Genomic DNA, 21,307 nt, shown 5'->3' with positions numbered 1-21,307 from the left:
GCTCCCACCACATTGGTCACCCCCAGCAGGACGATACCCTATGCATGACAGGGCAGAGCTGGTGCAAGCCCGGCAGCAATGGTAGGCAGACCCCTGGAGGGACTGCTGCTCAGGCCTTCAGGGCCCAGCCGGGGTCTCCATCTTCACAGGGAGAGCTGGCCGCTGGCCACTGCTTCCTCCCTGTCTCCCAGGGACAGATGACACAGACCCTCCTCCTTCGCTGTGCTCCCTGGAGCTCCAGCAGGTACAGGTAGCCAGGGGCACTCCCCAGTGGGTGTGTCTTTCCTTGGGGCTCTCAGGGAGGTTGCAGAGGCCCTTGCTACCAGCGTCCATCAGCACCTCTCCCACTCAGCACGGCTGTGCTTGTTCCCACCCTGAGGGATGCCCTAGGGTGGTGGTGCTCCCAGAATGAGCGCCCAAGGGGCTGTGGGCGCGTTGCTTCTGACCTCCCTGCCCTCCCCTCCAGGAGCTGGTGAGCAGGCTGCTGCACTTGCACTTCAAGGACAGCAAGACCAAAGGTGGGGTGCCTTCGAGGAGGGTGGGCGAGGGGCGCTCGGCCCCCTTGTGACCTGCTGTCCCCTTGCAGTCAGTGGGGACGCGCTGCAACTCGCCGCGGAGCTGCTGACGGTGTTCGTCATGGGTGAGCCCGGGGCCCCAGCCCCAGGGCACTTGAGACTGCTCCCTTGCTTTTTCAGCGCAAACAAGTTTTCAGCCAGGCATGATGGCACACACTTGTAACCCCAGTACTTGGGAGGCTGAGACAGGAGGGGTGCAGGGTTGCAGCCAGCCTAGGCAACCTAGTGAGGTCGTTTCCTAATAAGGTAGGGCTGGGGGTGTAGCTCAGAGGTAGAATGGCCCTCGCTTCCATCCTCAGTACCACACACAGGTTTTCCCCAGTTTCCAACAAGGACTTATGCAGGAACCCCAGCTGACTACCAAGGGCTGCCATGGGGCTGGGGAGGCAAGCCCCCCCCCACCCCGCTTCCGCCACCCTCACTTCCGGGCATCGTGTCAGAAGCGGCTGTCCGCGCTGTCCGCCAGGCGCAGGCAGAGGACGTGGCCATTGTGGACGTGGATCAGCTGGAGAAGGTGCTTCCTCAGCTGGTGAGTGGGGCAGGCAGGGCGGACGTGCTGGCCCCGCAGGAGGCCTGGCCACCACTGAGCACCCTCTCCCCCACAGCTCCTGGACTTCTAGGGGTGCGCGTCCTCCCAAGGCCCCTGGCAAAGCTGTGGTGGAGTCGCCGTGTAGGTTCCCACCAGCAGACAAGATTGTCCTCTGGCCTCTTAAGGGTGCCACAAGGGACAGCGCCTGGGTCCGAGGGAGGCAGGTGGCAGCGGCCTGCCTCCTGGTCTCGGCTTCCCCAGGAGCCCCGTGTCCTCCCAGCCAGCCACTTGCAGTGCCCTGTTCTTGCCACCCCCACACAAACCTTCGGACCGTCTGATACTCCCCTCAGGATGCCTCCCTGAACTACAAATCTGTTTCCACGAAGCAGCCCCAATAAACCAACACTATCACCCAACGTCAAGTTTCTTCAGTGCCTGGCCCCCAGGCTCCCTTCTACCTGTCCTGGTAGGACCAAGGCAGAACCCTCAGGAGGAACAGGTGAATAAATGGCCCCCTATGGACAGGCTAAAAGGGACAGGGAGCCCAGAGCCCTCACACACGCGTAGCCTGCGCTTCCAGATGTTAGTCTTGCTGTGGGCCAGCGAAACTGCTGCTGGCGCAGTTGTGTCCTGCCTGGAGCGTTGGAATTGGCGGCCCTCGGCCTACAGGGCTCAGTGACCATGGGCAGGACCTGGACACAGGCTGAGAGGCCTAGGAGCCAGATGCCCCCAGGTCCTGCCCATTTCCCACCTCAGGTGCAGACCCCCTCCCAGTAGACTGCAGGGTGACTCAGGGCTACCTGCCCCAAGCCCCACAGCAGCCTGGAGCTCCCAGACACAGCAGTTGGGGGATGTCCCAGGGTCAGGTGGTCTTGGGCCCAAGGAGCTGCACACCTTAGGTCTGAGGAATGGCCAGGTGTGGAGTCACCTCGAGGCAGAAGAGCTGCCCTGTGGAGCCCTAGAGCAGCCTTGGGGCCTCTGGAGGCAGCAGCAGCTGCACCTGCCTGCACCCCACAGTGGGTGGGGAGGGGCCACAGCTGTATCCAGCTCGGGGTGCCCGCTCTGGAAGGGAAGGGAGAGGGCCTGCCTCAGGGAGTTTGCTGGGGAGGCCTCCGCCTACACTGCCATTGGAGGAGTCATTAATGAGGCCAGTCAGGGAGAAACGCAGAGGAAGCCAGCGAGCCAGGCCTTCCTCAGGGAACACCAAGCCCTAGTCTGCAGCAACATGGGGCTGGCCTGGCAGCCGCAGGTGAACAAGGAGGACCTTCTCTGCAGAAAGGACAAGGGGAGGACTGGAGAGAAGCGCGAGTTTTTATTCCTGCTCGGGGTGGGTGGGGTCCTTGTCGCTGCGTGACACCGCTGGCTGGCAGCTCTCATCTCTTGCCGGCTGCAGTACAAATGCCAAGGTGACCACAGGCCCACCCGGCTCCTGGCTGGCCTTCCTCCCCGCCCGCCCCTGGCAGGCACCTGGCAGCTTCAGCCACTTGGGCACCTTGCCCAGGCTCCTCCTCACGGGCTGGGCCGTCCCTGGGATGGGCTCTGGGGGGTCCAGTGCCCCCTCCTCAGGAGCTGGCTCAGACTCCAGGGCCATAGGGTCAGGATCTGGCAGTGGGGGTGGGGAGCCGGCGGCCCTGGACATGCACCTGGGGTGAGAGGCAAGGTCAGAAGGCTGGCACCTTGTGGGAGGCCCCGCCCCACAGGCACCTACCTAGCCACCAGCATGTCGGCATCAGACAGGGAGACCACGTGTTCCAGTAGTCCTGGCTCCAAGAAGTGTCCTGCGGGGCCAGAGTGCGCCTCACCTTGGCGGGGCAGGCGAGGGCCAAGGAAGGGAAGTGTCAGGAGCTACGGATCCCCAGACCGAGCAGCCTACGGGCATGTGCCTCAGGCAAGCTGGGGTCCAGGTGTGGGACAGCTGGCGTGGCCAGTGTGGTAGAGAGCCCCACTCACCAGTTTGTTCCTCTGCTCCAAAGTGCACCAGGGCGGCGGGGAAGAGGTTCGCCTGCAAGGAGGGCAGGGGCTCTGGCTGTCGGGGGGCACGCACCAGGCCCGAGCAGCGGCGCTGCAGACCAATGGGCCCCAGCACTGGGCCTCGCCTCCCTCCCACCCGGCTGCACAATGAGTGGACCTCTGAGGTCCAGTCTCAGAGCCCAGCTGCACTCGAGCACATACCTGCAGGTCCCCTACCGGGAGCCAGAGCAGACTGCCCTGAGGGGTGGTCTAGAGACGGTGACCACAGGGTGCTGCCCCAAAGGCAGTGAGGGCTGTGGGTGGGGCCTCCTTTGGGCTGAGGGGAGACAGTGCACTGGGAGGGCAGGCCTGGTTTGCTGCCAAACCCAAGCTGCTTTGGGGGATGTCAGGTGGGATGGGGGCGGCCTTGCAGAGTGCATGCCCTGGGAGGGCCGTGGTCACTGGCTGACCAGGGAGGAAGTCGGCGGGAGGCCCCAGGCACCTGAGCCCACGGGAGCCGGGACCTCCATCCACAAGGCAAGGTGGACACCGGGGGCAGGGCAGGGCAGCGGCTCCCTTGGGCCTCCCTGCACACACACGCTCTGCTGTCCCCTTCATCCTGGTGAGCCCCCGTGCCCGGGCAGGTGGGGTCACAGGCTGTTGGGCAAGGCGGGCAGCCAGCAGCACTTCTGGGGCTGTTGCCGCCAGCTGAGGGACTGCCCCCTGTGCAGCTCCCAGCAGCCGCAGTGGGTGGGGTTGGGGATGTTTAGAAGATTAGTAAGAGCAGGCTTCAAAGGCCAGGCCCAGGAAGGCTGAAACAGCCTCCAGCCTGCAGGGAGGGGCACCAACAAGGGGGTGAAGGCTCTGAAACCGTCCTGGGGCCTGCATCAAAGCCCCCAGAGGTAGCCTGTGGGGTAGGTGGGGCCTGCCGTCAAGAGCGGGAAGCCCAAGCCTTCCTTCTGGAGTGGCCGGGCCTGGCCTCTGGGTCCCAAACACTGACCTATGGCGCAGGCCCAGCAGGCCCCAGGCGGAGGCAGCTCTGTCAGCTACCTGAAGAGAAGGCCATGCAAGGCCCCCCACGGGACCCTCATCTGGCGCTGCCCGGGAGCTAAGCGGGGACATGGGCTGGGCGCACTGGACGGTGTAGTCTCAGCCTGGCCCGTGTCTGCCCAGTCCCAGCAGGGACAGCAGCACTGCTGGGCCATAGCTGGGAGGGCAGTGGATGGGGGCATCAAGGCTGTTGGGGCTTCCAGGGAGGCAAAGCCTCCACATGGCCCCCAAGTGAGCCTCCCTCCCTGGACCCCGCCGTACCTTCCCCTCCCACCCGTGGAAGGTTCAACGTGCCCACCCCCAGGACACCAGAAACTGCGCCCACCTTGGCTGTCACCTTCTGGGACACAAACAGCCATGCAGAAGGCTGAACTCACAGGAAGGGGAAGCGGCGGCCTAATGCCGGCCTCAGCCCGGTGACGGGCTCCCTCGAGGGCTGAGCCCTGGGCTGTGGCCTAGCCTCGGCTGCGTTCAGCTTGGGGGTGTGGAAGGCCTGCTGCAGGGTGGACTGGGGCCCACCTCTGCCCCTCACTGCCTCCTCTACTCCACCTGGAGAAAGGGTGTGCAGGCCTGAGGCCTGGGAGAAGGCCGCCTCTCCCAGAGTCCTCCGAGCCCCTCAGATCAACCCCTCCTGAGCCAGGCCTCACCGCCTACCTGAAGCCCCTGCCCACTGGTCCCAATCAAATGAGACAGTCAAGTGGACCACAAACCACCCTGACCACCAGAACCCACCCTTTGCCTACCCAACAGCAGCAGCCCTGAAGGACTTCACCATTCACTACCCCAGGGCTGTTCCACACGTGGGGCTACATGCTGGCTGGGATGCTAGGCCCTGGCCAGTCCTACCGCCTGGCTCCAGCACACTCACGGAGGGAGGGCTGGGGACAGATCTGACCACAACCTTCAAACTACCCCCTGGGCCTTGGAGACAGCTGAGGGTCCAGAGGGCAGGTGGGCACAAGACACCAGGCAGCAGCTGGCCCACAGGGAGGACCGAGAGGAGATTCCCGGGCTAGGGGCTGCTGCAGAACAGACTGAGTCTGGGCCCAGACTCCCCTCCTCCCCAAGCCAGGGGCCCGGAGAGCACTGCTGGTCCTCGGCCTGGGTGAGTGCTGGCTGGGGAGGGCAAGGCCCTGAGCTTAGGCTCAGGTATATGGGGGGCTCTGTCCCGCGTTCTCCCCTTGCCCTCACCCCAACTGGCCCTCCAGGAAATGCTTGCTCTCTAGGGCAGCGACACCCCACCCCCTCACACACACCCTGGCTCTCTGAAGCAGGCGGCGGCTCCAGACACCCCCGGGCAGCAGGCCGCCAGAGACATGAAAGCCACGGCTTCCGCGCCCGCCGCCGCTCACCCGCCGGAGGGAGGCAGGCTTCCTTCCCTAGGACCTGCCAGCTCTGGGACGGGCAGGCCCGCACCCCACTTGAGGCTGGCTGATGGATGAAAGGAGACAGCTGCTGCTGGTGGGGGCAGTGTCGCCAGGATCTGGATGGGCAGACGAGAGGTGCCTGGGGCTGGGAGGCGAGCCCTGACACAGGAGGGGCATCAGGCGCTGCCCTCCATCCCAGAGCATCTTCCAAGCTCAGTGTTTGTTAGCCGGCTGGCCAGCGAGGCAGAGCAATCTCCTCAGGACGCTGCAGCTCCTTCCGTGGTCTCTGGTTAGCTTCCAGCCCGCCTGCCTGTCGTGCCCCATCTCACCCCAACAGGCGGCTCCAGGCAGCCGGTGGAGCCTGTCACCCCAAACCAGACCTCTGCAGAGGCCTCCGGGCGGCCTCTGTTGTTAATTAAAATATCTGAAGAGACTTTGAAGAGGAAACCATTAGGCCAGAGAGGCTGGGGAGGCCCCAGCTGCTCTCCCAGGGTTACTGTGAAGGGACAGGACATTTGCTCCTCCTGGCTCTGCAAGGCAGTGGACAGGGCACAGGATCAGGCAGCCTCAGCCTTGGGACCTCCCAGGCCCTCCTAGGGGCCCGGGGACACAGGCTCGGGACCCCCTGGCGCTCCTCGCCAGCCCTGCCACGGCCCTTCCTCACCCGGATGCAGGGCAAGGGGCTGGAGTCGCTCAGCAGTCCAGGCACCGAGACCGCCTGGCGGCCCCGGCACAAACGCTGGCCAGCTAACCAGGCCCATCCCCACCCCGGGGCCAGGCAGGAAGCGGAGGAGGTTGGAAAACCCTGTCAGAAAACTTCAGAGGCACGCGGCTCCCTCTGAATTGCCGGCTCTAAATGGCGCTACTGCCCTGCGGCAATGCCTGAGCACCCTCCAACCGCAGCCTCACCCTGCACCCTTCCCGCCCTCCCAGGGGGCCCTGCCGCAGCAGCACCCAGCAAGCAGTCAGTACCTGGAAGAGGGTCAGTGTGTGGTCGTCCAGGACCGTCCTGGGAGGTGTGATGACTGCAGAGGGAGGCTGTGTCAGGGAGCACGCTGTCCCCGCCCTGGGCCCAGGCGGCCCCGGCCCACCTCCACCTCGGCAGGAGCCGACTGGGGCGAGCCCCCCTCCCCGCAGCCTGAGCTGAGAACCGACACTGGGGAGGCCAGGCTGCCGAGCAGAGGGCACCGAGCCCGCCTGGTCCAGGGGCGGTGCTGGATGACCGGGCCTCAGGACGTTTCTGTTTCTATGGAAAGGCCCCTCGAGCCCCCCCCGGGGGGGGGGCAGGCCAGCCTGGATAAGGGCTCTGCGAAGGCTGGAGGCAGGCTCAGGAGGGACTCACAGAGGTGAAACGGCAGCTCAGGGCTCCCCAGGTGGCTCCGCACAAAGTCTCGCAGGTCCCCCACTAGAGGAGGGAAGAGACAGCAGAGGGCTGTGGATGGCTGCCGCCTGGGCCTCCCTCCTGCCCCACTGCCAGCCCGAGGCTGTGCCCACACTCGGACACCGTTCCCACTCTCTCAGCAGAGGCTAAGCAAGGGAGGGATCAATTCCGCTTCTCCGAGCTCCTGGGTGCTCACGCGGCTAGATGGCCCTACAGGCTGCTACTGAGACCCCCTCCCTCCTTGAGGAGAGCCCTGCTCAGCCCGGGGCTCCCCCACCATGCCAGCGGAGCTCTGCTGGAGGAGGGCCTCGCAGGCCTGGGGCTGTCGTGCCAGCCAGCTCGCTGACACGGAGGCCCTTGGGACCGGGTTGCCTCGCTGCCTTCTTCTAGGGATGGGGGTCCTGGGCACCTGAGCGCCTGTGGCAAGGCCGGCTCATGGTCTGTACCAGGCCCACCTCGGGCCCCTCTGGATGTCCCACAGAGAGGAGTTGAGCCCCCATTGTCCAGGCTCCCTGGACCTAAACAGCAGGCAGCCATATTCCTGTGGCTCAGAAGGGATGGACCAAGAGGTACTCAGGGGCCCAGCCCACACCAGGGCTGCGTACCTGTCTCAGTGGAGCTGAAAAAGCCCTGCAGGATGTAGCGGTCAGGGAACAGGACCCTCAGAGCCACCTGGACCAGGACAAGTGGGAAGGTCAGAGGGACTGACACAGCTCAGCCCAGCACAGGGCGGTCTCACCATGCAACCCACCCCAGGCAGCGTTAGCCGCCCCTGGCCAGGCTGTGCAGCCTAACCCCACGCCCCCCGACAGGGCTGAGGCATGGCTGGGGACGGGGACCGCTGTGTGGACACAGGCACTCTGAGGACACTATGTTGTAAAATCTGTTCTAAGATTTCCACCAGAGTGCTGTGCCATAGCCCGAAGGTGGGGTGCTTGCCTGGCACACGTGAGCCCTGTGCCCCATCCCAGCACCACAAGAGACGTCCAAATAAAACATGGAGAGATTGGTTGGCTAACTGGTAAACCACGGACGCACAGGACGCCCCTCTACCAGCACGGGGGATGCACATGTCCCTGTCAGTGGCACAGGCTGTGTGCTGTGACCACACGCCATGGCACGGCACGTCGTGGCCACATGCTGAGGCCCACCCCATGAGGACAGACGTTGTCCTGCCATACCCTCGGGTAGCGCTCCAGCTTCTCCTTCATCTGAGCCTCCCTGAAGGCCTTCGTCACTAAGGGGGCTTCCTCAAGGCGCTTCCTGTGGCAGGAGAAATTGAGAGCCAGGTGTCCCTCAGAAGGTGTCACCCAGGGCTTAGGGCTGCCCCCCAGGGCAGGGAGGGGTTAGGAGCCCACACACCTGCAGGTGCGCCAAGAACGGGGCTGTGGGGGCCTGGACCAGGGCCAAGCCTGGCAGCACCCACTGGGCGAGCCACCACAGGAAGGCACAAGAGGTGTCACAGGGACCAGGGCACCCACCGCTCACTCTTGAGCTGGGCCAGGCGTCGTCGCACATCATCCACGGTCACCTCGAAGAACTCATCGGGCAGCTCTGCTGGCCAGGCCTGGAGCAGGTCCCCCAGGTCACGGTGATACACCACGGGGTCTCGGTCCACGGGCTGGGGAGAAGACGGAGGCTGACGTGCTTCCTGGGAGAGCGGAGCACCCTCCATCTTAGCACGGTGGGCCCTGGACGGCAAGCCGGGGGCCAGCCAGCTGGAGCCCCTCCCACAGCTCAGCACACCCATTACCCTGAGGTCCAGCTAGGGCCGGCACCCGCACTACCCAGGGCACTGGATGAGTGCAGCTCAGGCAGCTCCCTGTGCACTTTACGCGTCAGGGAGAAGCCAGACAGCGACTGACCCGGAAGCAGTGCCCCTGCTCTAGGCCACGTCAGGGGTGCCACTGAGGGGAGAGGCAGCAACAGCCTTCAAATTAGAGTTGGCAAAAACCCCAGCCACTGCCCCCAGTGCCCTCTCAGCCGTGGCTGACTCCACCTCTCCCTCCTCTGGGGAGCCAGCCAGCCCTTCCGCTGCCCACCCTGGGGACCAAAGGACAGCGCCACTCCTAAGTAGCAGCAACAGCAATGGAGACCCCCAAGGCAAGCCGCTGTCTGTGGTGCTCCCAGAAGGTGGGCCCCCGGGCTGAGGCCACCCCAGGGAGCCAGGCTCAACGAGTGCCCAGCGGGGCCCACTCAGCTCGTTTCTCCAACAAAACAGCACACACACATCAATGGCGGGTGGCCCCAGCCTCTGCTCCTGCTCTGCCCCTCGGCGCCCACGTGGGGACAGGATTGGAGGCTCCAGGAACAGCTTCCTTCCCTCCTATAGCTCCATAGCTGGCCAGGCCGAGGCCCCATCACCCAAGGTTGTCCTCCCAGGCCCAGCTCACCCACAGGGGACGGCCTGATGAGCACCTGCCCTGGGTCCCCAGGACCACCCAGCCACCATCCATGGAGGTCGGGTCCTTGGTCACACCTTGACCCTCTGACCTGGGGCACTGTCCTGGCAGAGTAGACAGGAAGGGCTGGCTGGAGGAGGCCTGTGGCAGGGGCCCACAGGTGGCTAACCAAAGCCCCAGGGGGCTGCCCCTTCAAAGCCACAACCACAGAGCAGCCGCCGCAAGCAGTCTACACCAGAGCTCTTCCTGCCAGGCTTCCAGGCGCCAGGCTGCCCCGTGGCCACAGCGCCTACATTCCAGCAGGGCCGCGGCTCCGCGGGCCCTCCCAGGGAGGGAGGCGGGCAGTGCGTGGAGGTGCCCCCACCCGGGAGCTTTCCTGGCCCTGGGGGACCAGTGCAGGCTGGGATCCTGATGCAGATGAAGTCTCAGAGCCCTAAGCTAAGGAGTAGGCTTTGGTAGCCAGTTCCAGGCCCTTACTGAAGAGCCAGCCCCAGGCCCAAGAGTGAACTGAGCCTGACCACCCAGACCGGGCCCCTGCCCCCAGACTTGGCCACAGGAGAGACGCCAGCACAGCTACCCTGGGCTCTCCTGGTACTTCCTGGCCATAGCCTGGGGACCAAGGGGACGGCAGGATGCAGGCATGCCCACCCTGGGAAGTGCTGATAATCCTATGGCCCACACACCCCAGGCCACTTCCAGGATGGGAGACATGAGCAGCCACTATCCCCTTCATACCACAAGGTCACTTAATTTCAGTTGAAAATGAAATTAACTAAATTCCTCAATATTTTGAACCCAGACTCCCTGACTTTGCTTGGGAAGTCTGTCAAACAAGACCAAGTGCCAGTCACACCCACAGGCCTCCTTTGCACTGGGTGTGGGTCTGCCAGGGGAGCAGTGCAGGAGAGCAGCAAGGGCACAGTGCCCACCAGAGCAGAGCCGCTGGGCAAGGGTCGGGCTGGACCCAGGACCACAGAGAGGGCAGGTGGGACCCCTCAGTCTCCCAAGAGCTCTGTGGCTGGGCTGATAGGAAACGTTACCTCGCCACCAAAGGGTGGCAAGAGAAGCCAGAGAACTGACGGCACATGTGAGCAGAGACATCATGGGCCCTGGAGCCTTCCCGGGAGTTTCCGTGGCAGAGGCGGCGCTGGGCAGGGAGGGGCTGCGGCGGGTGGGGAAGGCCAGAGCCCTGTCCCAAGCCACGCCCTGGCCCTGTTTACTCGGGACTCTGCCCAGCACCTGGCTCTCATTTGTTGTTGTTGGGATGGGTAGTTTTACGCATGGCTCCCATCCGAGGTGCAGGCAGAGATGTCTGGGACGAGACACCACCAGGCAGGGGGAAAGCACAGTGCCAACTGCAGGGGGCAGGCCACACTGGCCCACCAGGGAGGAGAGGAGGAAAGGGGCTGGGTCTATCGCCTGGACAGAACGATGCTAGGAGAGATGTCCCCGAGCCCGACACAGGACAGTGCAGGGGACAGGCATGCGCAAGTGCCCATCCTTGTTCTTCCCTCCAGTTGGCTTTTAGGGGGCGCAAGAGGAGGTTTTGTTTCTCTTTGGCCGAGGCTGGGAGAGGACTCCAGGGCAGTTAGAGGGTTCCTGATGACTCCCAAGCTAGAAGAGGCTTGAGCAGAAGGTGCAGGGCCCAGGCCCCAGGCCAAGTGGCAGCTGAGGGTGAATCTTTCCAAGACATGGTGCAGCCCAGTGAAAGTTCAGTGCGATGTGTCTCCCCACTGAGGGACTCCAGCAAGTGGAAGGGGTGGGGGCTGGGCAGGCAGCTCCCAACAGGCCTACTTCTTGACCATCCCGAGGCCCGCCGCCGTCAGCTCAGCGGCACCACGCACAGGCCACCTGCATCCGGGCTCAGCACCTCCCACCCTGCAGGTGTCTCTGTCCCTGCACCTAAAGTGAGGCTATCTTGCTGGGGACCATGCCCTGCCACTGCCAGCCCCCACTTCCCGGGGCATCTAACTGCCAGAGAGGAGCTGTCCAAACCCCAATCCTGTGTGTCTTCCAGAGCTGACACAGGGGGCCCAGAGCTGAGTCCTGCAGGAGAGTGGAAGCCAGAGACGAAGCCTGGGACACCTTTGTAAGTCGAGTCTCCAGCACGACTTCAGAGGCCACCAAGAACACAGCACTGGCCTGGGCTCCTGAAGGTGATCACCCTCCAAGAACACAGGACCCCATCTTTCCACCCCACATGTTTGGTGCCCAGGTGCTGCAGCCAGAGCAGGGCAGGCAGATAAGGAATCTGCATGGAGGGGGAGCTGGGGCCATTCTGAGGCCTGCAGGGTGGGGCTGTTATGACTGCCACATGATAGAGAGGGGAAACTGAGGCGGGACTGTGGGGGGGCAGCCAGAGCAGGAGGGAGGCAGTTCTGAGGGCTGGCAGGCCGTGCCACCACCTGAGGGGCAGTGGAGGCCTGACTCCTGGCTCGGGGAGCACAGAGGCATGAGGATTGGTGATGGGCCCTGCTGCAGGCACCATTCAGCGAGGTGGGCAGGCAGGGCCAGGTCTGGGCCCTGGAGGTGCACCCAGGCTTTCGCCTGGGCCTGGCTGGCCTTGTTCTTGTCAGAAATGCTCCCAAGAGCCGAGCGTGGTGGCGCATGCTTGTAATCCCAACGCTTGGGTGGCGGAGACTGGAGGATCGCACAGGTTCAAAGCCAGCCTCAGCTACTTAGTGAGACCCTGTTTCAAAATAAAGAATAAAAAATAGGGTAGGGGGTGTAGCTCGGAGGTCAAATGCCTCTGGATTCCACCCCAGACCCGCAAAAAAAAAAAAAAAAAAAAATCTGGGAGTATAGACTAAAGGTAGAAAAGCCCCTGGGTTCCACCCCAGTACCCCCCACACACACAAAAGAAAAAAGAAAGGATCCTGATAACGTGTCTTTTCTGGTTTTTGGGGGGAGGGGGGAGGGGGGAGGTACTGGGGACTGAAAACAGGAGCTTTCTACTTTTGATGTTTTAATTTTGAAACGGGCTCTAAGTTGCGGAGGGCCTCACTAAGTAGCTGAGGCTGGCCATGAACTGTGATCCTCCTGTCTCAGCCTCCCGAGTGCTGGGGGACAAGTGCACCCCCACGACTGGCAGGTGGCATTTCTTGCAGTAATTTTCCAGGATGTGATGAAGCATGGAGAAAAAAATGCAAAAGCTCTCTGGAGCAGCCTCTGCCTCGGGTTCTAGGGCTTCTCCGGAGGGTCCTGGTCTCCCTCAGCCTGGGCTGCTCTGATCTGGAGCGGCCTCTGCCTCGGGTTCTAGGGCTTCTCCGGAGGGTCCTGGTCTCCTCAGCCTGGGCTGCTCTGACAATGGTTCTGGGAGGAGGGAACGGGAACTGTTTCCCTCGCGGCTTTGAGCTTCATGAATCACTACAGACAGGATGCGGGCCAAACCTCCCGGCTTACTCACCATGTCCGGCTGCCCTCGGGAGGGTGGCGCCGAAGCATGTGGCCGGCGCGGGAGCCGTGGTGTCAGCACGAGCGCTCCGGCCTCGGTGGCATGGCTGGAACTCGCGCACCACCACGGCCTCTGAGGTGTGCCTGTCTCCCCAGCAACAAGCACGGCCCCGGCTGCCGGAGCGGACGGCGCCTCGGCAGGCCTGGGCACGACTCTGTGGCATCGCCAGCCGGGCCTGCCCACCAGCGCGCAACCACACGTGGCCAGGGAGAAGACAACTGAAAGGCCAGAAGCGGGGACGCCGACCCCAGCCCAGGCCGCACTGCCCACACACACGGTCTCTGGCTATGCAGCCTGCCCTCCTCTGGAGCCGACGCCGTGCCCAGCTCAGAGCCCCACCGCCACAGCCACAGCCCTGGGTGGTGGGTGCCAGTGCCTGTGGCCACAATGTCCCCACGGACCCTGGTTTACCTTGGGGCGCAGAGAAACAGTCGCAGTCAGCAGAACACATCACTCTCCGGAGCCCCTCCTGCCCCCCCCAGCCCCACGGACACCCAGACCTACTGAAGTCAGCGTCAGGGTGAAGACCACCGCCAGCGGGCTGCGGCACCTCGCAGCACTGTGGCCCAGGCGCAGGCTCTGCACAGCCCAGGAAAAGGCAAGAAAGACGTGCTTCTGAGCCCAGGTGCCGCCGGTCTGCGTGCTCCGACACCGCGTGGGCAGCACACGCTGGCAGTGCCGGTGCTCGGCAGGTGGTGTCGGTTGCCCCTGAGCACCTCTCACTTGCTCGGCTCCTCTACTGTGAATGTGAGCTACATCACGGCGAAGTGAGGAAAGGCTTTTAAGAACAGGACAGGGGTGCCAAACCTCGGGCTGCAGAGGCAGCACCTGCACGTTGTGGAGCCAACCACTTTCCGCATGAAGAAAACACATGGATATCCCCCAATAATGAAAAAATCAACGCAAGCAATGTGGGGTCTCCTGGCAAACCTGGCACCCGCTTCTGGGGAGCTCAGGGAAGACAGAGCCGAGGGAGGAGGAGGGACTGCCCAGCAGATATGGCCCAAGTACGGCAGGCGCATGCGGTCCTGGGTCTGCAGGACCTCTCCAGCACAGTCCATATGGGGAACCTCAGCCCCTCGTCACCTGCTAGCCATCAGGCTTCAAAAGCAGCCAAGAGCCGGGCGTGGTGGGCACGCTCGTCATCCCAGCATTCGGGAGGCTGAGACCGGAGGATCGTGGTTCGCGGACAGGCTCAGCTACTTAGTGAGGCCCTCTGCAACTCAGTGAGACCCAGTTTCAAAAAACAAAGAATAAAAAATAGGGCAGGGGGTATAGCTCAGAGGCCAAATGCCCCTGGGTTCCGTCCCCAGACCCCCCCCCCCACACACACACAAAGCAGCCAAAATGTGCAGGGGCCACCTGCACAGCTGCTGAGCCCTCTGCCAGCAAACCTGTGGCCTGCAATGAAGGCATGGCCTGCGGCTCAGGACAGCTGGGCTTGGGCTTTGTCCACGACACCCCCACAAGGCTGACCCGTGGGCAGGGCGAGGCGAGGCGAGGCGAGGGCAGGGCTGAGGAGCAGCAGGGCAGCCAGGAGGCTTGACACAGCACGGAGCCCAGCCCTCCAAGGTCACCTGCTGCCCAGGCTCAGCCGTGCCCACTACCCCGGGCACATCCTCACCTCACTGAGGCAGCGAGCGCTTCACACTCCCATACCTCCCAGGCATGCCCTCACAACCCCAGGAGTCCTGAGGGTGTTGGGCAGAGGGCGAAGGCCAGGCCTCCTGACGAGGGCGCCCAGCGCTGAGGAAACCCCCCGGGGGAGGGGCAGGCGGCAGCCGCCAGCCCTGCCCGCGGACAGGTCTTTGATCGGGATCAGCCCTTGTGCCAGCAGCTGCTGGGGCGTCCACCAGCATTGGGGGGGGGTCTGCTAGGATCGGCAGGCAGGCAGAGCTGCAGGGCGGCCTCCCGGCCGTGGAGGGACTTCAAAGGACAGGGCCAGGGGGCGCCGGGCAGCCCAGCCTCTCCCAGCGCCCAGTTCTGATCGCAGTAAAACCACCTTCTAATAATTAATGCCTGAGATCAAAGGCAGGAACCGCCCGGGTCTGTGCACCACCCCGGCCTCGGTGAGGACCTGCCTACATCTTATCCTGTCTCTTTCTTCTAAGTCTTTATTTAAATCCAAAAACCACACACAGGCAAAACATTAATGGGGAACTTGGAAACTCTTTTTGATTACTACAGTGCACCTTTGAAGTTCCCCCAAAAAGCTCTGTTTTACGCCCGCCCCCTCCCCCCAGGACGGGGCAGGGACACAGAGCAGACACATGCGGCTGGCTGGCCCTCTGGGCGTGTGGCTGCTGGTGACAAGAGGCCTGCGGAGCAGGCGGGACTGTCCGCAATCAATCAGCCGCCTGCTCCAGATCAAAGGCCCAGGGCGGGTGGAGGCGGGAGGACGCACCCCCTCCTGGGCTCTGGCTGCGGCCCTGGATCAGCCCTTGGGGTTGTACTGGGACCCTTCCCTGGGACAGGGCCAGCCACCCCAGAGCAGCCCAGGTCAGCTGCGCCAGCCCCAACACGGCAGGCATATCCAAGTCAGGCCCTGCCCAGGCCGAGCCATCCGCACACAAGACAGTGCTGGTCCCTCAAACCCGGGGTCCCAAAAAAACAGGCCGAAGTGGCCAGGCCCAGCACCAGCCCCCAACCAGCCCTACTTCCAGGAGGCTCAGGCAGCGTCACCATCACTGGGGCAGGGCACACTATCCCACACCAAGATGCACAGGTCCTGGGACTTGGTCCCCTCTCCTGCTACCACACAAGGACACACAGAACAGCCCCGGGCTCAGGGCACCACGCAGGACCTGGACTAGCGGGGAGTGGCCACAGCCACAGCGCACCACCAGGTATGTGGCAGGAGGCAGGAGCAAGCGCTTCCCTGCGGCATGGGGGCTCACACAGTGCCAGGACTACAGTGTGCCCACATGGGCTCACACAGGTAGCCCTGAGAGAGCGGCAGCCCCAGTGGCGATAACCAATGGCGGACCTTGGTTCTCACACACACCAACCTCTGGCCCCCGGCCCCAAGGCCGGCCAGGAGCAAGGGTCCCGCAGTGGTGGGTGGAGGCGGGCGGCAGGCAAAGGGCAGAGACCTGGCAGGACGCAGGGGACAGCGGGCCTCCCCAGCAAGGCCTGCTCCCTGTTCCCAGAACGGGTCACCTCAATGTGAGATGCAGGACCAGGTCTGATGCATGGTGACGGTGAGATCGCGTAGGAAGGTGGGCTCCACTGAAACAGGAACGCGCATTTTATGAGGAGCACGAGCTCCCACGGAGCAGACCTGGGAGTGAGAACGACAAGGTGGGACTCTGCGCCCTGAGACAGGAGCCACAGCGAGGGAGACACGGGAGCCGCAAAGGCGGAGGCTGCTGTGTCTGGAGGCAGGAACCAGACAGGACGACCACAAAGACAGGAGCCGCTGTGCCCCAAGCCAGGACCAGAGTGAAGAACCATGTGAAAGAACAGCAAAGGCAGGAGAACCCATGCCTGGAGCCAGGGACCAGACTCAGACCCACCATCTTAAACAGCAGTGGGAGATGAGGCGGGGGCAGAAGCCCAGGCCTGGCCCTGCTGCTGGAGACAGCTGGGTTCTCAGAACTGCCAGCCCATGACTGAGGGTGGCTGGGGCCCCACCCCACCTACTCCGGCACTCAGTCCAAGGTGCCGCAAGCACCCCCATTCTGCAGATGAGACAAGGGAGACTTAAGCAACTGCCCACAAGGCTCCAAGATGAGGCCAGGACATAGGCCAGGGACGACAGGGACAAGTCAGGTAAAGGGCCAGGAAGCCCATCTGGACAGTGGCTCCCAGAGAAGGGACAAGGTGGGATGCAACAGAGCCCCACAAACACATGCTCAGAAGCCATCCACCTGGGCCTCACGTGCACCAGCTGCAATGGCAGCACAGCCTGGAGTATCGCATACCCTTCCGCCATGGACGCGCCTCTCTCAAAGGCTATTTCCAGGACACAAAAGGGGAGGGCTGACACCCTCCCTCACAGTGCGATGGTCACCATTCCCAGGCTGGACAAAGATGAAACCAGGAGAAAATCTCAGCCTGTCTCACCACACAGATACACAAGTCTGAAACACAGTGGTAGCTGCCCAAGATGAACGGTGCCCGGCAGCCAGAAGACTCCTGGAATGCAAGCACAGCTCGATACAGAGATCTCTCCACACCACACATGCCCATGAACTCAAGGGAAAACACTCACTTCACCTGATGCAGAAAAAACTGTACATAAACATCAACACCAGCCGGGCATGGTGGGCACGCTTGTCATCCCAGCACTCGGGAGGCTGAGACCGGAGGATCGCAGTTCACGGACAGCCTCAGCTACTTAGTGAGGCCCTCCGCAACTCAGCGAATCCCTGTTTCAAAGTAAAGAATAAAAAAAATTGGGCAGGGGTATAGCTTGGAGGTCAAATGCCTCTGGGTTCCATCTCCAGACCCGCCCCAAAAAAAAAAAAAAAAAAAAAAAAACCTAAGTATATTAAGAAAAATTTCAGAAAATTAAGAACAGTAACTTCCTTAGCTTGACAAAGACTTTTTGCTGTAACAGTCATCCACAGATTGTTCCTCTATGATCAGGCTCATATAGCTACTATTTACCAAATATCAGCAACCCAGAAAAAAAAGAACAGAGCACAGACAGAGGGAAGAAGAAAAGCCAGGCATGGTGGCACACACCTGTACACCCAGGACGTGAGAGGCTGAGACAAGGAGATTGCAAGTTAGAGGCCAGAGGACGGTAATTTAGTGAGACCCTGTTTCAAAATAAATAAGATAGAGCTGGAAGTGTAGCTCAGAGGTAAAATACCCTGGTGAAATCCCAAGTACCCAAAACAAAAACAAAGAGGAAAGGCAAACCCGGCATTATTACAGAAACCCCAACAACTAAGACAAATGATTAGAACAGAAGAGCTCAGCATGGTGATACATGCTTGTAACTCCCATACTTGGGAGGATACGGGTTCAAGAAAAGCCTCAGCGGGTAGTGAGACTCTCACCAACCTAGTGAGACCCTGTTTCAAAAAATAATAAAATAAAATAAAATAAAATATAGGGCTGGGTATGTAGCTCGGAGGTAGAAGGGTTTCATCCCCAGTACTGCAAAAAACAAACAACACCACAAAAAAACCTATGTTGAAGGCCAGAAAACAACATACAGGTTTTTCTCTTTCTTTTATTTTTTGCAGTACTGGGGATGGAACCCAGTATTCTCTGAGTTATATCTCTGAGTATATCTCTGAGTTATACCCCCAGCCCTATTTTTATTCTTTATTTTTTATTTATATTTTATTTTACATTTTTTATTCTTTATTTTGAAACAAGGTCTTACTAAGCTGCAGAGGGCCTCACTAAGTAGTAGCTGAGGCTGTCCTCAAACCATGATCCTCCTGTCTCAGCCTCCCAAATGCTGGGATTACAAGTGTGCACCACGATGTCTGGCTCTATTTTTTGTTTTTGAAACAGTCTCACTAGACTGCTCAAGGTGTCAGCAAGCTATGCTGCTGAGGCTGTCCTGGAACCTGCAGGTTCTGTCTTAACCTTCCAAATGCTGGGATTACAGGCTGTGCCACCATGCCTGCTCGGTGGAGAATCTTGTTTCCCCTGTGAAGGAAGGATTGTGTTGTTGGTTGTCCTTCCTGTTATGTTGCAACGGGCTAACTCTCTTAATCCTTTTTTTTTCTTTTTCTTTTTGGTGCTCCTGAGGATTGAACACAGGGCATTCTACCTCTGCGCTCCATCCCCAGCCCCTGAAATCCGGGTGCACTCCCCTTGCGGCTCCGGTGGCTCTGTGGAGCGTCACAGGTGACAGGCGAGGTTGAGGCTGGCCCAGACGCTGTCTCTCTACGGACATTCCTAACGCCAAGGCAGAAGTGCGTGCTGAACAAAACACGCTTCACCTCCTCTCTCCAAACCAGCCGTGCCCCTTCAAGACCCCCGGCCAGCTATGACTGCCAGCTCCAGGCGACAGGCTTCAGATTACATGCCAGCCAGAGGAAGGGCCCTCTCCAGCGGGGGCCAGAAGCTGTGGCTTTCCCATCCTGCTGACGGAGCTCTGCTTGGAACTCTGGGAGGAAGAGCCAGAGCTTCCCAGGAGCCCTGCCTGGAGGGGAGTCCTGCATGTCCCAAGGGCCTGAGGCGTTTCGGTGTGGGCTGGACGGAGTCTCCCATCACCGGAGGAGCTCGAGGACAGGGAACGCCACCGCAGCCCGACCCCAGTGCTGATGTCTGCGGGGTATGCAAACTCCCATCTCCAGAGAGTCTAGAGAAGCCCCGTGCTCGGCTGCAGAGACCCAGAGCCTGAGGAAACCCAGGCCCTGCCTTCTAGGCACGAGCCGAACAGCTGGCCCGCACCTCGCCCATCTGCTCAGGAGCCCGGCCACGGCTGCAGTAGCCAGGGCCATCAGATGTCCAGCGTGGAGGTGGACGTCCCGCGGAGTCCGCCAGCACCCAGACGCGGCCCCAGGTGGGGGGCCGTGCCACCACCTGCTAGCCGTCCACTTGGTGTGATACACACAGTGCCCTGCCCCGCGTGGGCTGTGGGTGAGGTTACCAGGATAGCGGGAGAACCAGGCAAATGGGCTGAGACAGGTCTAGCTCTGAGACAAGCCGGGCAGACGCTGAGCACACGGGCGTGCACACAACTCCCACTCACAAAGCCATCACGAGAGCAACGCGCATCACAGGCGCCAGTGAGGCCACCAGCCCCGGACCCAGTCGCTACACCAGGGCTCAGGGCCGCTCCTAACTCCTAACCAAGGTTAACCACAGCCATGGGAACCTCCATGCCAAGGAAGTCCCTACCAGGCAGTCAGAGCCCTACTTAGTGGCCCAAGATATCACAATCTCCTGTCAGGTTGACTTGCCACCATGCAAGCCGGGCATGGTGGCCCACGCTTGTAATCCCAGCACTTGGGAGGCTGAGACAGAAGGATCGCAGGTCCACCACCAATCTCAGTTACTTAGTGAGGCCCTCTGTAACTTAGTGAGACCCTGTTTCAAAATAAATGGATAGCCGGGCGTGGTGGCGCACGCTTGTAATCCCCACGCTTGGGAGGCAGAGACAGGAGGATCGCGCAGGTTCGAAGCCAGCCGCGTGCGCTGGCTTAGGAGACCCTGTTTCCAATAAAAATGTAAAAATAGGTCTGGGAACGTAGCCTGGAGGTAGAAGGGCTTCTAAGAACCCCAGTACCACCACCAAAAAAAAAAAAAAAAAAAAAAAAAAAGGATAAGCCGGGCATGGTGGCGCACGCTCATAATCCCAGCATTCGGGAGGCTGAGACCAGAGGATCGTGGTTTGCAGACAGCCTCAGCTACTTAGTGAGGCCTCTGCAACTCAGTGAGACCCGGTTTCAAAATAAAGAATAAAAAATAGGCAGGGGGTGTAGCTCCGAGGTCAAATGCCTCAGTTCCATCCCCAGACCCACAAAAATAAATAAATAAATAAAAAACATGGCTGGAGCTGGGCGTCGTGGCGCACGCTTGTAATCCCAGCATTCGGGAGGCTGAGACTGGAGGATTGCAGTTCACAGACAGCCTCAGGTAGTTACTGAGGCCCTCTGCAACTCAGTGAGACCCTGTTTCAAAAATAAAAATTAAAAATAGGGCAGGGGGTGCCGGGCGTGGTGGCACACGCTTGTAATCCCTGCACTTGGGAGGCTGAGACAGGAGGATCACGCAGGTTCGAAGCCTCAGCTACTTAGTGAGGCTTTCAGCAACTTAGTGAGACCCTGTTTCCAAATAAAATATAAAATGGGTCTAGGAGTATAGCCTGGAGGTAGAAAGCCTCTGGGTTCCACCCCCAGTACCACCAAAAAAAAAAAAAAAGGCAGGGGATGTAGCTCCGGGATAGAATGCCCCTGGGTTCAATTCCCAGTACTGCAAAAAATAATAGATAAATAATAAAAATAAAAAGGACTGGGGCATAGCTTGGCAGTAGACTGCCACTGGGTTCCATTCCCAGCACATCACACACACACACACACACACACACACACACACACACACACACCCTAGAAGCCACAAGCTGGGAAGACACCAGGGGGTGGTGGCTGCCACAACCAGCCAAGGGGCTTGCTCCTGAGCGAGAAGGACGCCCGGCCCCACCCCAAGGCCCAGCCCTCACCGGCTCCAGCTCCCGCTGTGGCTCCACTCCAGGCTTTGATTTCTTGGGTTTGGAAGGGCCTCCAGGGCTAGAGGACTTGGGGCCCTGAGCTGAGAATGACACTGGAGACCCCGAGGGCCTGGAAGGGCCCCCCAGGCGCTGGCCCCCACCAGAGAAAGGAACGAAGGGGGCAGGGGCGGGCTCTCTCTCGCTCTGCTTCGCCCCAGTGTCTGCTGGCTCCAGGCTCCCCATGAGGCCGGTCCCCGAGGTGGCCACGGCATCCTGCCGGCTCAAGTCGCCCCTGCTGAGCTCCCCTGAGTCCAAGGGGAGCACAGGGCTGCCAGCAGCCTGGTTGGCAGACATGGAGGAAGTTGGGCTTCCTGGGGTCTTGCTCCTGGAGGCCCCAGGCTCCTGCTTGCCCGCAGAGTCACAGCACTTCACAACAAACCTAGGTGGGAGCCAGAGAGTGAGCAAAGCATCTCTTCC

The 21,307-nt window shown here is 61.2% G+C and overlaps 1 protein-coding gene across 1 annotated transcript in view; it reads right to left on the bottom strand.

The window, feature by feature from the left end:
* Positions 1-2,429: 2,429 nt before the first annotated feature.
* Positions 2,430-21,307, bottom strand: part of ASPSCR1 (ASPSCR1 tether for SLC2A4, UBX domain containing) — a gene marked incomplete at its 5' end in the record, with an annotated part of 47,499 nt that continues 28,621 nt past the window's right edge. The window contains 10 exons of the mRNA XM_080712967.1: positions 2,430-2,491; positions 2,572-2,747; positions 2,813-2,882; positions 3,055-3,106; positions 6,444-6,496; positions 6,814-6,876; positions 7,458-7,524; positions 8,034-8,115; positions 8,334-8,473; positions 20,843-21,269. Of these exons, the coding sequence (XP_080569093.1) occupies positions 2,478-2,491; positions 2,572-2,747; positions 2,813-2,882; positions 3,055-3,106; positions 6,444-6,496; positions 6,814-6,876; positions 7,458-7,524; positions 8,034-8,115; positions 8,334-8,473; positions 20,843-21,269 (1,144 nt within the window). The 3' untranslated portion in view covers positions 2,430-2,477. The remainder of the gene's footprint in view (positions 2,492-2,571; positions 2,748-2,812; positions 2,883-3,054; positions 3,107-6,443; positions 6,497-6,813; positions 6,877-7,457; positions 7,525-8,033; positions 8,116-8,333; positions 8,474-20,842; positions 21,270-21,307) is intronic.

The sequence above is a fragment of the Muscardinus avellanarius genome (assembly GCF_963383645.1).
Source record: "Muscardinus avellanarius genome assembly, chromosome: 16".
In the NCBI taxonomy this organism is placed as follows: domain Eukaryota; kingdom Metazoa; phylum Chordata; class Mammalia; order Rodentia; family Gliridae; genus Muscardinus; species Muscardinus avellanarius.
Note: the sequence above shows the minus strand (reverse complement) of the source record. Positions and strands in the feature narration are given on the sequence as shown.